Source organism: Cherax quadricarinatus, chromosome 58 (genome assembly GCF_038502225.1).
Source record: "Cherax quadricarinatus isolate ZL_2023a chromosome 58, ASM3850222v1, whole genome shotgun sequence".
Taxonomy (NCBI): Eukaryota; Metazoa; Arthropoda; class Malacostraca; order Decapoda; family Parastacidae; genus Cherax; species Cherax quadricarinatus.
The window spans coordinates 10,905,547-10,919,523 of record NC_091349.1 but is presented as its reverse complement, the minus strand read 5'-3'; the positions used below and the strand labels follow the sequence as shown (position 1 = coordinate 10,919,523).

General features: G+C 38.2%; 1 protein-coding gene across 3 annotated transcripts in view; it reads left to right on the top strand.

Moving 5' to 3' along the window:
* PGAP1 (GPI inositol-deacylase) overlaps positions 1 to 13,977 on the top strand; it is a 122,949-nt gene that overhangs the window by 45,123 nt on the left and 63,849 nt on the right. For all 3 annotated transcript variants that reach the window (XR_011393622.1, XR_011393623.1, XM_053790162.2), the window contains exons 11-13: positions 176 to 287; positions 6,156 to 6,259; positions 11,772 to 11,942. Coding sequence is in view for 1 of the 3 variants with exons in the window: in XM_053790162.2 (XP_053646137.1) it covers positions 176 to 287; positions 6,156 to 6,259; positions 11,772 to 11,942 (387 nt within the window). In the remaining 2 variants the exon portion in view is untranslated. The remainder of the gene's footprint in view (positions 1 to 175; positions 288 to 6,155; positions 6,260 to 11,771; positions 11,943 to 13,977) is intronic.

The following is a 13,977-nucleotide window of genomic DNA, read 5'->3' as shown; positions in this document are numbered from 1 at the left end:
TTATCACACCGGCCGATTCCCACCAAGGCAGGGTGGCCTGAAAAAGAAAAACTTTCACCATCATTCACTCCATCACTGTCTTGCCAGAAGGGTGCTTTACACTACAGTTTTTAAACTGTTTTATTATCCTTAAATTCATGAAAAGAATAAAATACAAAGACGTCTTTTTTCTCAGTATTCAGGGAAGCTTTGTTGGTGTGTTTCGACGGCTAGTATGGCTTTACGGCTCGCAGATTCCATCATACTGTGCGGCACACCTCCTCCTCACCCTTGCTAAGCAGCTGCGGGTAAGATATTTTCACTTGTTTTGATTTGCATCATATTAGGCATTTTCTCTTAGTAATACAATGCAGATATAATTTTTAGTTCCAAAATTCAAGGTGTTGTTATGTTTGGGAATTATACTATATCTAAATACTGTAATGTTTTTGGAAAGACCATTGTTATGAAGAGCATTTCAGGCAAAATAAAACAGGTACTTGCAGTTACTACTTCCTGTATATTACTGGCCATAAGACCAGGAGGGACAAGGTTATAATTTCCTTGAGCACTGGTACAGTTTAAGGCAAGTTATTTTGCATCAGTATTATACACATGTAGCTTTTTCATATTTACATCATGAGGGCTGAAATGTAGAGATACTGGAGATAATATTTATGTACAAAATGATGAAAGTTTTTTCTTTCTTTTTGGGTCACCCTCCCTCGGTGGGAAACGGCTGACGTGTTAAAAAAAATTATGGCACAGATGGCAAGGGGTTAACACACTGGCCATCTACCACCGAGGTAGGGTCACCTGAAAAGGAAACACTTTCACCATCGTTCACTCTGTCACTGTCTTGCCAGATGCATACAGACACTATAGTTCAGATGACCCTCCAAACTGCAAATATCACCACCCCTCCTTCAGAATGCAGGTACTGTACTTTCTCACCTCCAGGACTCAAGTCTGGCTAACCAGTTTCTCTGAATCCCTTCACAAAATGATCCCTTCATAAAATGTTACCTTGCTCACACTCCAACAGCTTGCTAAGTCCCAGAATCGTAATATTAGCTCAGTCACAACCCTTATGATCAACAGTTACAATGTTGTGTTGGTAGTGATGGTCTGAATACTTTTTTTGGTTATTTTGGTATGTTGACATTTTGAGTGGTTTTACACTCATAAAATGATGGATATTATTCCGGGCATATTTAGTAAAAGAAAAAAACCTGCCTTATGGCCAGATCTTATGTTCAGTAATATACAGTATGTATTAAGAAAAAGTTGGGCATTAATTCTCTTACAGTGGATAAACCAAAAAAATCATTTGAATCTTTTGCAAGGTACATGATTAGTGTTTACAAATGGAATTTATGCAGCTGGTGTGGATGATTGACTGGATAGTGTTTCAGTAATTATTAGAAATATGCAGTCAGCTCTTATAAAGCTCTATATAGTATAGTGTCATTTTTCATAAATGCGACTGAAAAAGTATATCCAATATTGAATAGCCCTTGGAAAGGCCTTCATAGTAAGTGCTATTCTTCATAGTAAGTGCTATTCAGTGCACTTCTTTAATTGCATTTATGAAAAATTGCACTATATAGAGGAGTTTTATAAGAGAGCTGACTGTATTACTGTAAGATCTTTAACATTTTGTATATTATATCCACTAGGTAAGCTAATAGTATTAGCTATTATTTGCTATCTTTAACATAACAGGTGCTGATAATACTGTACCTGGATGAAGGTTGTTGCCCATTTGTTTTTTGTTTGGCATTCTTTTATAGATGTGTTTTTTATCAGTATGGCAGCTTTAATGAGGTCCTTTTTTATAGCAGGAGATTTTATGTGTGAGGGGCTTAGACTTCCAGAAAGCATGTGTGAGCATGTTAGATTGGAGTGAGTGGAAGCAAATAGTTTTTATGACATGATGTACTGTTGGAGTGTGAGCCAAGTAACATTTATGAAGGCACTTGGGGAAACCGGTTAGCCGGACTTGAGTCCTGGAGGTGGGAGGTACAGTGCCTGCGCTCTGAAGGAGGGGTGGAGATATGTTGCAGTTTTTGAACCATAGTGTAGGCATGTTTCTGGCAAGACAATAATGGAGTGAGGGATGATGAAAGTGTTTCTTCTTTTTTGGATCGGTGAGAAACAGCCGATGTGTTAATAAAAAAAAATGTATTGTAGGCCTTGAGACATCAGCTACTAGGGTGGCTGATCTACATGTTTCTCTGATGGGTGTGTGGGGGGTCCATGTTTCATCTTAACTCATTATTCAAAGTGTCATTCACTACAGTAATAACTCTCACCTGGTTCTTCTAATGGAACGACAGAACTTTTCATTGTAACTGAGTCATGAAGTTGTTGCTCCATCACATCGGTTTGTTGGTTAACCCTTCCTGCTTGGTGTTAAGATCCTTGAATTGTTTTGATCTGTGTGTGAAGGGACATTATTGGTTGCTTAGTGATCTGAGCAGCTTCATCTTGTTTATTTGGTTTCATGTTCTGTTATTTTGCTTGCTTGGTTAGTTACCGGATCTTGGTTCTACATGTAGTTTTATTTTGTAGTAATGATATTGAATCTTCTTGCCTTTTGATGGTTGCCAGAGATTCTTCATTTGTTCAGTCAAATACCATAAAATACAGAGATTGTTTTGGTTTATCCAGTGCCACTGTATAAAGCCTGTCTTCTGCACCCTTGGTCAGGGTTGGAGATATATCATGAGCTTCGGTTAGAGTTTATTCCGGTTACCCCACCTTTGCTGCAAGTCATGTTGTGTGAATATAGTAGTGTTAAGTAAAAGGACAGAAGTGCAACTAATGTGACATTTTACTTAACATATTGTCGGTAATTCTATCAACCTTAATACAATCTGTTGAATATAGTAGGTCTGTTATGTCCCACCTCTGCTGCAAGTCTTATTATGTGAATGTATTTTTTATTTTTTTTATTAACACATCGGCCGATTCCCACCAAGGCAGGGTGGCCTGAAAAAGAAAAGCTTTCATCATCATTCACTCCATCACTGTCTTGCCAGAGGGGTGCTTTACACTACAGTTATAAAACTGCAACATTATCACCCCTCCTTCAGAGTGCAGACACTGTACTTCCCATCTCCAGGACTCCAGTCCTGCCTGCCGGTTTCCCTGAATCCCTTCATAAATGTTACTTTGCTCACACTCCAACAGCATGTCAAGTATTAAAAACCATTCATTTCCATTCACTCTTATCAATATGCTCATGCATGCTTGCTGGAAATCCAAGCCCCTTGCACACAAAACCTCCTTTACCCCCTTCCTCCAACCCTTCCTAAGCCGACCCCTACCATGCCTTCCCTCCACTAGAGATTTGTACACTCTCAAAGTTATTTTGTTTTGTTCCATTCTCTCTGCATGTCCGAACCACCATCAACCCCTCCTCAGCCCTCTGGATAATAGTTTTGGTAATCCCACACTTTATCCTAATTTCCAAACTACGAATTCTCTGCATTATATTCACACCACACATTGCCCTCAGACATGACATCTCCAATGCCTCCAGCCTCCTCGTTGCAACATTCATCACCCATGCTTCACACCCATACAAGGGTGTTGGTACAACTGTACTCTCATACATTCCCCGCTTTGCTTCCATGGACAAAGTTCTTTGTCTCCACAGACTCCTAAGTGCACCACTCGCCCTTTTTCCCTCATCAGTTCTATGATTCACCTCATCCTTCATAGACCCAACTGCTGACACGTCCACTCCTAAATATCTGAATACATTCACCTCCTCCATACTCTCTCCCTCCAGTATGATATCCAATCTTTCGTCACCTAATCTTTTTGTTAGCCTCATCACTTTACTCTTTCCTATATTCACTTTTAATTTTCTTCTTTTACATACCCTACCAAATTCATCCACCAGTCTCTGCAACTTCTCTTCAGAATCTCCCAAAAGCACAGTGTCATCAGCAAAGAGTAACTGTGACAACTCCCACTTTATGGTTGATTCTTTATCTTTTAACTCCACACCTCTTGCCAAGACCCTCGCATTCAGTTCTCTTACAACCCCATCTATAAATATGAACAACCATGGTGACATCACACATCCTTATCTAAGGCCTACTTTTACTGGGAAATAATCTCCCTTTCTCCTACATACTCTAACCTGAGCCTCACTATCCTCATAGAAACTCTTCACTGCTTTCAGTAACCTACCTCCTATACCATACACCTGCAACATTTGCCACATTGCCCCCCTATCCATCCTGTCATATGCCTTTTCCAAATCCATAAATGCCACAAAAACCTCTTTACCCTTATCTAAATACTGTTCACCTATATGTTTCACTGTAAACACTTGGTCTACACATCCCCTACCTTTCCTAAAGCCTCCTTGTTCATCTGCTATCCTACTCTCCGTCTTACTCTTCATTCTTTCAATAATAACTCTACCATACACTTTACCAGGTATACTCAACAGAATTATTCCCCTATAATTTTTGCACTCTTCTTTCTCCCCTTTGTCTTTATGCAAACGAACTATGCATGCTCTCTGCCAATCCCTAGGTACCTTACCCTCTTCCATACATTTATTAAATAATTGCACCAACCACTCCACAACTATATCTCCACCTGCTTTTAACATTTCTATCTTTATCCCATCAATTCCAGCTGCCTTACCCCTTTCATTCTACCTACTGCCTCATGAACCTCCCCCACACTCACAACTGGCTCTTCCTCACCCCTACAAGATGTTATTCCTCCTTGCCTTATACACGAAATAACAGCTTCCCTATCTTCATCAACGTTTAACAATTACTCAAAATATTCCCTCCATCTTCCCGATACCTCTAACTCTCCATTTAATAACTCTGCTCTCCTATTTTTAACTGTCAAATCCATTTGTTCCCTAGGCCTCCTCAACTTATTAATCTCACTCCAAAACTTTTTCTTACATTCAACAAAATTTGTTGATAACATCTCACCCACACTCTCATTTGCTCTCTTTTTACATTTTTTCACCACTCTCTTTTTCTCTCCATATACTCTTCCCTCCTTGCATCACTTCTACATTGTAAAAACCTCTTATATGCTAACTTTTTCTCCCATACTGCTCTCTTTACATCATCATTCCGCCAATTGCTCTTCTTCCCTCCCGCACCCACTTTCCTGTAACCACAAACTTCTGCTGAACACACTAACACTACATTCTTAAACCTACCCCATACAGCTTCGACCCCATTGCCTGTACTCTCACTAGCCCATCTATCCTCCAATAGTTGTTTATATCTTACCCTAACTGCCTTCTCTTTTAGTTTATACATCTTCACCTCTCTCTTACTTGCTGCTTCTATTTTCCTTGTATCCCATCTACCTTTTACTCTCACTGTAGCTACAACTAGAAAGTGATCTGATATATCTGTGGCCCCTCTATAAACATTTACATCCTGAAGTCTACTCAACAGTCTTTTATTTGCCAATACATAGTCCAACAAACTACTGTCATTATGTCCTACATCATATCTTGTATACTTATTTATCCTCTTTTTCTTAAAATACGTATTACCTATTACTAAACCCCTTTCTATACAAAGTTCAATCAAAGGGCTCCCATTTCATTTCCACCTGGCATCCAAAACTTGCCTACCACACCCTCTCAATGTTTCTCCTACTTTAGCATTTAGGTCCCCTACCACAATTACTCTCTCACTTGGTTCAAAGGTTCCTATACATTCGCTTAACATCTATATGTGAATATAGTAGGTCTGTTATGTTTAGAAAGCTTGAATTAGAGAGCTGTGATATCTGGCAGAGTCAAACAATGGCAACGTTTCTTATTGTTCTATCTCTATCTAGAGATGAGCCGCTTGTTTCTCTAGAGGTTATTTAGGTTGGTTTGCATTGGATTTTAGATCATTTTGTTTCCACATACTCAGCTGGTGTAAATGTGGTGTTATGCTCTTAGTGGTGATTTTATTTGGGCCAGGAAATTCGAGTAAATGTGGATCTCTTGTAAGCATTACTCCCCAAGGCAACAGTCATTGGTTCATCATCACACGGGTTTACTTTGTGCATATTGTATATAGTTATTTCTTGTTTTAAATGTGTTCATTAAATATCTGATGTACTTTGTATATCTATGGAAGCATTATTTTCGTACCTTGATTTTTTCTCCTTTTTTTCAGACGATTGGCATTGATGGTTACTGTCCATCCTTCTTTTCATCCATGCTTACCCTCTCACCATTGGCCATTGTTCCTTTTATTAAGATCAGCAGCATTATACTGAAGTAAGGCTTAGGTCATATACAAGTATTTTTATCCTTACTTATTAATCTTTGCATATTGAGGAGCTGGCCATTTTATTCATATAAATTCTTAAATCAGCAAGCTAGTGAAATATTTTAGGTTTTGGTTTTGACTTCATGAATGTGCTTGGATTTCTAAAGATTTTTTCTTTATTTGCTTTTTCTCACACATTTAACATTAATCTTTATTTTTATGCTGTTACATTTGCTATGCAATATATATCTTGCTGTGTTGTAGTTAGCACAGTAGTTCCATACCTCAGGGCCCAAATTTAGCCCTAAAATGATGGGTGTGGTAGTGGTAGTTCATAGATTAAGACCAAGAAGCAGCTTTGAACCAAGGGGTGTAGTAATGGCACAGTGGTTCCATGCCAAAACCAAGGGTCAACTCTGGAACAGGTGATGCATTAAGGCTGGTTCCATACTTCAAGACTCATGTTCATCCCTGAAACAAGAGATGTAGTAATAATAGTTCCATACCTCAAGACCCAGGTCGTCCCTGGAACAGGAGATGTGATAATGGTGGTTCTGTAACTCATGACCCAGAATCCTGCTTGGAATGACAAGGGATGATGCTTGTTCTGTTGAGGAGATGCTCATCAGATTGCTCTGGTAAAAAACATCTAACCAAAATCTTACTCATGCAAAGAATGTCACCATACAAGTACTGTACAGTTTTTTCTTTAGTATCATAGGAGAACTACATGTCATTGGCATTATGGTCTACTTTTATATTATTGTAAATTTTATGCAATAGATATGCTTGAATCTCTCAAACTGTTCTTTGCACGTTATTATTTTATGTTCTACATGCATCATCATATTATATTTATAATCTGTTTATTTCAAGTATTTCCCTTTCTTTTCCATATATTTCTAAATATATTTACATTGTCATTAGCTATCATTCACTTTCCATGTATACCTTTTCAGTCGGTTGAGCCGTAATGGATCTCCGTTACATCTGACTGGATGTACTATATTTCGATAGCAATGAGTAGTTATAGGCAACTTAACAATAGATTATCTTTGCATGTATGGCCAGTTGGAGTGCAGGTTTACTCCAGAACATTTTCTGTCGTAAAACATGCATGTTCATTTACAACTTTGGTGGTAAATAATAATATACAGGATCAAAATGTGTCTTATTACAGAGGGGGGATTAGTTTTGTTACTGTGAGCACTGTTGTAATTTGAGTGCATAGTAACTAACCCTAAATTTTTACCATGAGCTATGGGATGGGTTTGAGTGAATTGAGCTCAGTGCTTAGTTTTCATTTGAGAGAATATACTTCAATTTGTTTTGTCTCTGTGTTGAATGATCCTCTCTTGAGAAGTTCTGTGTTCCTTGGAATTACATTTCTAGTGTGATTAAGAAGATTTAAAAAATTAAAACAAGGTTTTAAAATTTAGTAGTAACATTTGTAGTTGTACCTAATTGTTGTCTTAAAAAATACAGTGGACCCCCGCATAACGATCACCTCCGAATGCGACCAATTATGTAAGTGTATTTATGTAAGTGCGTTTGTACGTGTATGTTTGGGGGTCTGAAATGGACTAATCTACTTCACAATTTTCCTTATGGGAACAAATTCGGTCAGTACTGGCACCTGAACATACTTCTGGAGTGAAAAAATATCGTTAACCAGGGGTCCACTGTACATTTAAACTTGTACTTGTTTCTTGTAGGAAGTTGGTGAGTAAAACTTGGTAGTGTAACTGTTTTGTGATTATCAGACGGAGCATTTAGCCTCCCCCTGTCCTCGTGTTAAAGGATTTAAACTTTACTTTGCAATCTGTATTAAAATCACGTTGTGTACAAAGGTGTCTATATATTGTAATTTGTTAATGTCTATATGGTTATATTTTTTGGCATTAAGAACATTCATAGCTATTTTTAATGAAATAAACTCTGTGGAATTGCTTACCAAATTTTTTGCATACAGGTTTTTTGGGGGGGGGGCTATTTTATATTAATCTGAATTTACATAGTACCTTCATTTTTCCTTGTTAAGAACAGTACTGATAAGTCAGTTTTCATTAACCCTTTGACTGTCGCAACCCCCAATCCTGAGGTGTCTCCTGGTGTCGCAAAATTTAAAAAAAAAAAAATTATTTTTTCTTATGAAATGATAGAGAATCTTTTCCTGATTGTAATGACACCAAAAAAACAAAATTTGATGGAAAACTGACGGAATTATGCTCTCGCGAAGTTAGCGACCTCGGCGCTGTTTACAAATCAGCGATTTCGCGCACTTTGAGCCCTATTTTCGGCTAATTGCATTGTTCCAGTTGCCCAAACTCATAGCTATTTCTTTAGAACTCCATTTTTTCTATCAATTGAGTACAAGAAACTGCCCATTTACCAATTTCAACTACCTAATAATGTGGTCAGAAATTTGCAATTTGGCCAATTTCACAAAAATTAAAAAATATGACAATTTCAAAATAAGGTCCAGAATGAACAATGCAGACATTCCTGGCTCTAAAATAACATTTTCTTTGCTCATCAGTCATGTCTCCAGGCCCCTCTGATATTACTCTTGCTCTCTATTTTGAATTTTTATTCAAACAAAAAAATAGAAGACTTACTATTATGCAGACTACTGCAATACTGTAATAATTGTATAAATAACATCAATCCATTTATGACTGCATATTAGAATGGCTAGTTGGACATTTATTGGACAATGGCATCATTTGTTTACTTTTGAACATTGGCAAAAATCAAACATTTCCCCTACTTTGAGCTCCATTTCTAGGTTCTTTTTATAGTAAAATCAATCAAAATCACCTCTATTTCTATAACACGTTTTCGATTCTATCAAATGAGACCAAGAAAACGAGAATACAACCATAAATACTATACGAAAATAGACCACAAAGTCGGCATTTTAATTAAAAAAAACGGTTGGAGTTTTTTTTTCTCCTTATGCACTGTGTGCTCCAGGATTTTTTTTATATGGTGCACACTGACCACACAGACCCATTCTCTCACATGTGGGCCTACCAGCTTTCTCCTGCTTGATTTGAAGCCGCTAGAATTTATGAGTATATATACGTCAAACACGGTACCTTGTAAGACGTATATATACGGCCGCGACAGTCAAAGGGTTAGCCTTTACATTTACCTTTCAATAAAGACTATTGCTTTCATAGTCACTTAGTGGACTGTTTTTTCTTTTCCATCTTTTTCTGTCATTTCTGACCTGGATATAGTGTACATGCTGAGCAACCCAAAATTTTTCCACATATTGTTTTTTAGATTAATGATAACTAACACAGTACAGGTCTCCCTCAACATTCACGTTTTCAGCTTTCGCAGGCTTCACACATTCGCGAATTCCCAACCGCCAAATTCCCAGCCACCAAATTCCCAGCCGCCAAATCATATTCAAGTTTCCCGCCACCTGCGAGTCCCTACTACCCTCCCACCGACCCCCGCAACTGGCAGCCAGCCCTCCCACCACTCAGTGTGGTGAGTGTTTTGTTTGTTCATTATTTGCTATTAAACTACAGTATAAATAATGTAAACCCATTCTTGACTGCATATTGGAATGGCTATTCGGACAGGTATTAGACGGTGACATCATGTGTTTAGTTTACTCTTGAACACAGCAAAGAATCAAACATTTCTGCTACTGCTAATAATAACAATAGTAATAGTAATAATAATAATAATAAAAATAATAATAATAATAAATACGATATAATTGAAGAAGGAAGTTGTACAAAAATACGAGGGAGTGGTTGACACATCGTCAGTGTGACTTTGTTTATGCTGGAGTGAACATTAGTCTCCTTGCTCTTCCAAACATTTCACAATAATTCATTGTGTTTGGTGCTTGTAGATTGAGTGTGACTGGAGTGGTAGAGGCAGTGGATGAGGCAGCTGTTGAGGCAGTGATTGAGGTAGTGGGTGAGGCAGCTGTTGAGGCAGCGATTGAGGTAGTGGGTGAGGCAGCTGTTGAGACCGATTGAGGCAGTGGTTGAGGCAGCTGTTGAGGCAGCGATTGAGGCAGTGGTTGAGGCAGCTGTTGAGGCAGCGATTGAGGCAGTGGGTGAAGCAGCTGTTGAGGCAGTGGGTGAGGCAGCTGTTGAGGCAGTGGGTGAGGCAGCTGTTGAGGCAGCGATTGAGGCAGTGGGTGAGGCAGCTGTTGAGGCAGTGGGTGAGGCAGCTGTTGAGGCAGCGATTGAGGCAGCTGTTGAGGCAGCGATTGAGGCAGTGGTTGAGGCAGCTGTTGAGGCAGCAATTGAGGCAGTGGTTGAGGCAGCTGTTAAGGCAGCGATTAAGGCAGTGGGTGAGGCAGCGATTGAGGCAGTGGTTGAGGCAGCTGTTGAGGCAGTGGTATTTAATAACATACATGTTATTAATAATAATAATACATGTTATTAATAATATGTACTATTATTATTTATAACATATATGTTATTAAATACCACTGCCTCAACTGCTGAATTATTGTGAAATGTTTGGAAGAGCAGGGAGACTAATGTTCACTCCAGCATAAACAAAGCCACACTGACGATGTGTCAACCACTCCCTCGTATTTTTGTACAATTTCCTTCTTCAATTATATCGTATTATTATTATTATTATTATTATTATTATTATTATTACTACTACTACTATTACTACTACTATTACTACTACTATTATTACTACTATTACTACTACTACTACTATTGTTATTATTAGCAGAAGCAGAAATGTTTGATTCTTTGCTGTGTTCAAGAGTAAACACATGATGTCACCGTCCAATACCTTTCTGAATAGCCATTCCAATATGCAGTCATGAATGGGTTTACATTATTTATACTGTAGTTTAATAGCAAATAATGAACAAACAAAACACTCACCACACTGAGTGGTGGGAGGGCTGGCTGCCAGTTGCGGGGCTCAGAGGGAGGGTAGTAGGGACTCGCAGTGGTTGAGGAAGTGGTGGAGGCATTGATGGAGGCAGTGGAGGAGTCTGTGGTATTTAATAACATACATGTTAGTAAAACATAACATGTATATATTTAGTACAATTTACGATGTTTTCATGTATTTTATGATTGTTCATGGTTCAACAAGTTAAGGAAGCAGTATTGTATTATATTTCCCTACAATATATTGGGGCACCAAACATTCACGGGTTTTCAACATTCGCGAGGCTCTTGATCTCCTAACCCTTGCGAATGTTGAGGGAGACCTGTATGTAAATTATTTTTTTCTTTAGATGTGGCAATTCTACCTCAAAAGTAGTCTTTCAGTACATAAAGGTAGTCTAAATATCTGGAGAAGATTTTACATATGGTGGCCTACTTGAGGAAGGGCAAGATACTGTAGAACAAAAACAACCAGATTAACCTTTTAACTGTCATGGCATTGATCACTGCATCTCCACTAGTGCTCTGAATATTTTGAAAGAAAAAATTAAAAAAAAAAAAAAAAAAAAAAAAAAAAAGGCTAATTTTGTGCATGTAATAAGACCCAAAATTTTCTTTTCAGAAATTTTGATGTATCTGATGACATTATCATTATGAACAATAATGGAGAGGAACTGGCAATACTTCCCATCCTCTTGTTCTTGGGAACTCTGCCTTTATCCCTAGCCACGGGTGCAGCCACCTGGGGCCTGGTCCTTCTCAGTGGCAATGCGGCACACACTTTTGTTCTTAAGTCAGTATTATTTATATTCCCTATTGTTTAAGCATTGCTTTATTTTCAGTGGCTGTTATGGTGAATGATGAAGTAGGTGAAGATGGGAAATTGTATACTTTTTAAATTTTTAATGAATATAGTTTTGATTGACAGCTGGATGTCACTTGGCGATAAGAGTGGTATAGATAAGGAGAAAGAGAGGAATAACATAGCATAAAAGAGAGAGAAAATAGAGGATAAAGAGAGAAAGATTATAGAGATAATAGAGATAGCTATGGAGTGATTCAATAGGTATAAGAGGTATGAAGAAATGTGCAGTGAGAACAGGCTGTTGAACTACGAGCTAATGGATAATGGATGAGGAGAGGCTTTTGACATAATGTAGTACTTGCTTTAGAGAAGCAACCTGATGTCAGTGATCAGTCCTAATGATAACCAAAGTAAGAATAATAGGAAGTTGCCATACAATAATGGAAGCAATAGATAAAGAGAAGTCAAAGTGAAATGAATTATAGAAAAGAGAGAGATGAGCAGCTATGAATTGGACAACTAGAATGAAACACAGTGACAAAAGATATTGTGAAGTGTTGAACATTTAAAGTGTAGGGTGGCTTTGTAGATAACAATTTTTAGTATACCTGTATTTGGAGTATACCTGGAGAGGGTTTTGGGGGGTCAACACCCCCGCGGCCCAGTCTGAAACCAGGCCTCGTGGTGGATCAGGGTCTGATCAACCAGGCTGTTGATCAGACCCTGGGCTTTGTAGCCTCCAATTTCCTAATTTTATTACTACAATTAATACCATTCTGGAGCACTTAGAAGTTTGGCTGTCAAACTGAAAAATTAATCAGTCTTTATTATGTTTTAAAACTACATACATACATATTTTTTTTTGTCTCCTTTAGCCATTTGGGAGATATTAATTTTTTTCTAAAACTTCTATAACAAATGGTAAATATTGATCTAAATTAAAAATCTTTATTGTTATTTTGCAAAACAGTAGGGTCCCAGCTTATGCCGTTAATGTGTTCCTGAAAATTAATCATGAGTCAATTCTTTACTACTCAAACTTATTTTCCCATAAGAAACAATATAAAATGAATTAATATGTTCCCGAGTCATAATTTTCTGCACGTGATTTCATTAATTTTATTCCTCAAGTTTTACCCAATTCTTTGTGATGAATGGTTTGAGAAACCTACAAGTTGAAGATTGAGACACTTATGCAGCATATGGGAATCTTTATTCAGGAAACGTTTCGGCACACAGTGGCTTCATCAGTCCAATACAAAGAGGAAGGCGTAAGGAGAGGAGGAGTATGAGGTAATCAGTCCCTCGGCCTGGAGTCGATGTGTTCAGTCCATCAATCTTGTAGAATGTAGAGCATAGGGCCGTAGACGTGGCTTATATACTGTAGTGAGGTGAGGTGAAGCAGGCGGAGGCGGGGTCATAGTGGTACCATCCACTAGTCGAAGTATGTCTTCGTCCAAAGGTTGAACAAGTGTTGAAGAATTCTTTGTAACAAGATCTCATGATGCTGCAGTGTCTGACAGTTGCGAAACGTTTCCTGAATAAAGATTCCCATAAGTGTCTGCATAAGTGTCTCAATCTTCAACTTGTCGGTTTCTCAAACCATTCATCACAACTGTCAGACACTGCAGCATCATGGGATCTTGTTACAAAGAATTCTTCAACACTTGTTCAACCTTTGGACGAAGACCTACTTCGACTAGTGGATGGTACCACTATGACCCCGCCTCTGCCTGCTTCAACTCACCTCACTACAGTATATAAGCCACGTCTACGGCCCTATGCTCTACATTCTACAAGATTGATGGACCGAACACATCGACTCCAGGCTGAGGGACTGATTACCTCATACTCCTCCTCTCCTTACGCCTTCCTCTTTGTATTGGACTGATGAAGCCACTGTGTGGCGAAACGTTTCCTGAATAAAGATTCCCATATGTTGCATGTCTCAATTTTCACCCAATTCTTTACCTTCAATATGCTTTTGTAATTGCATGCACATTATCTCAGGTTATAGATATCT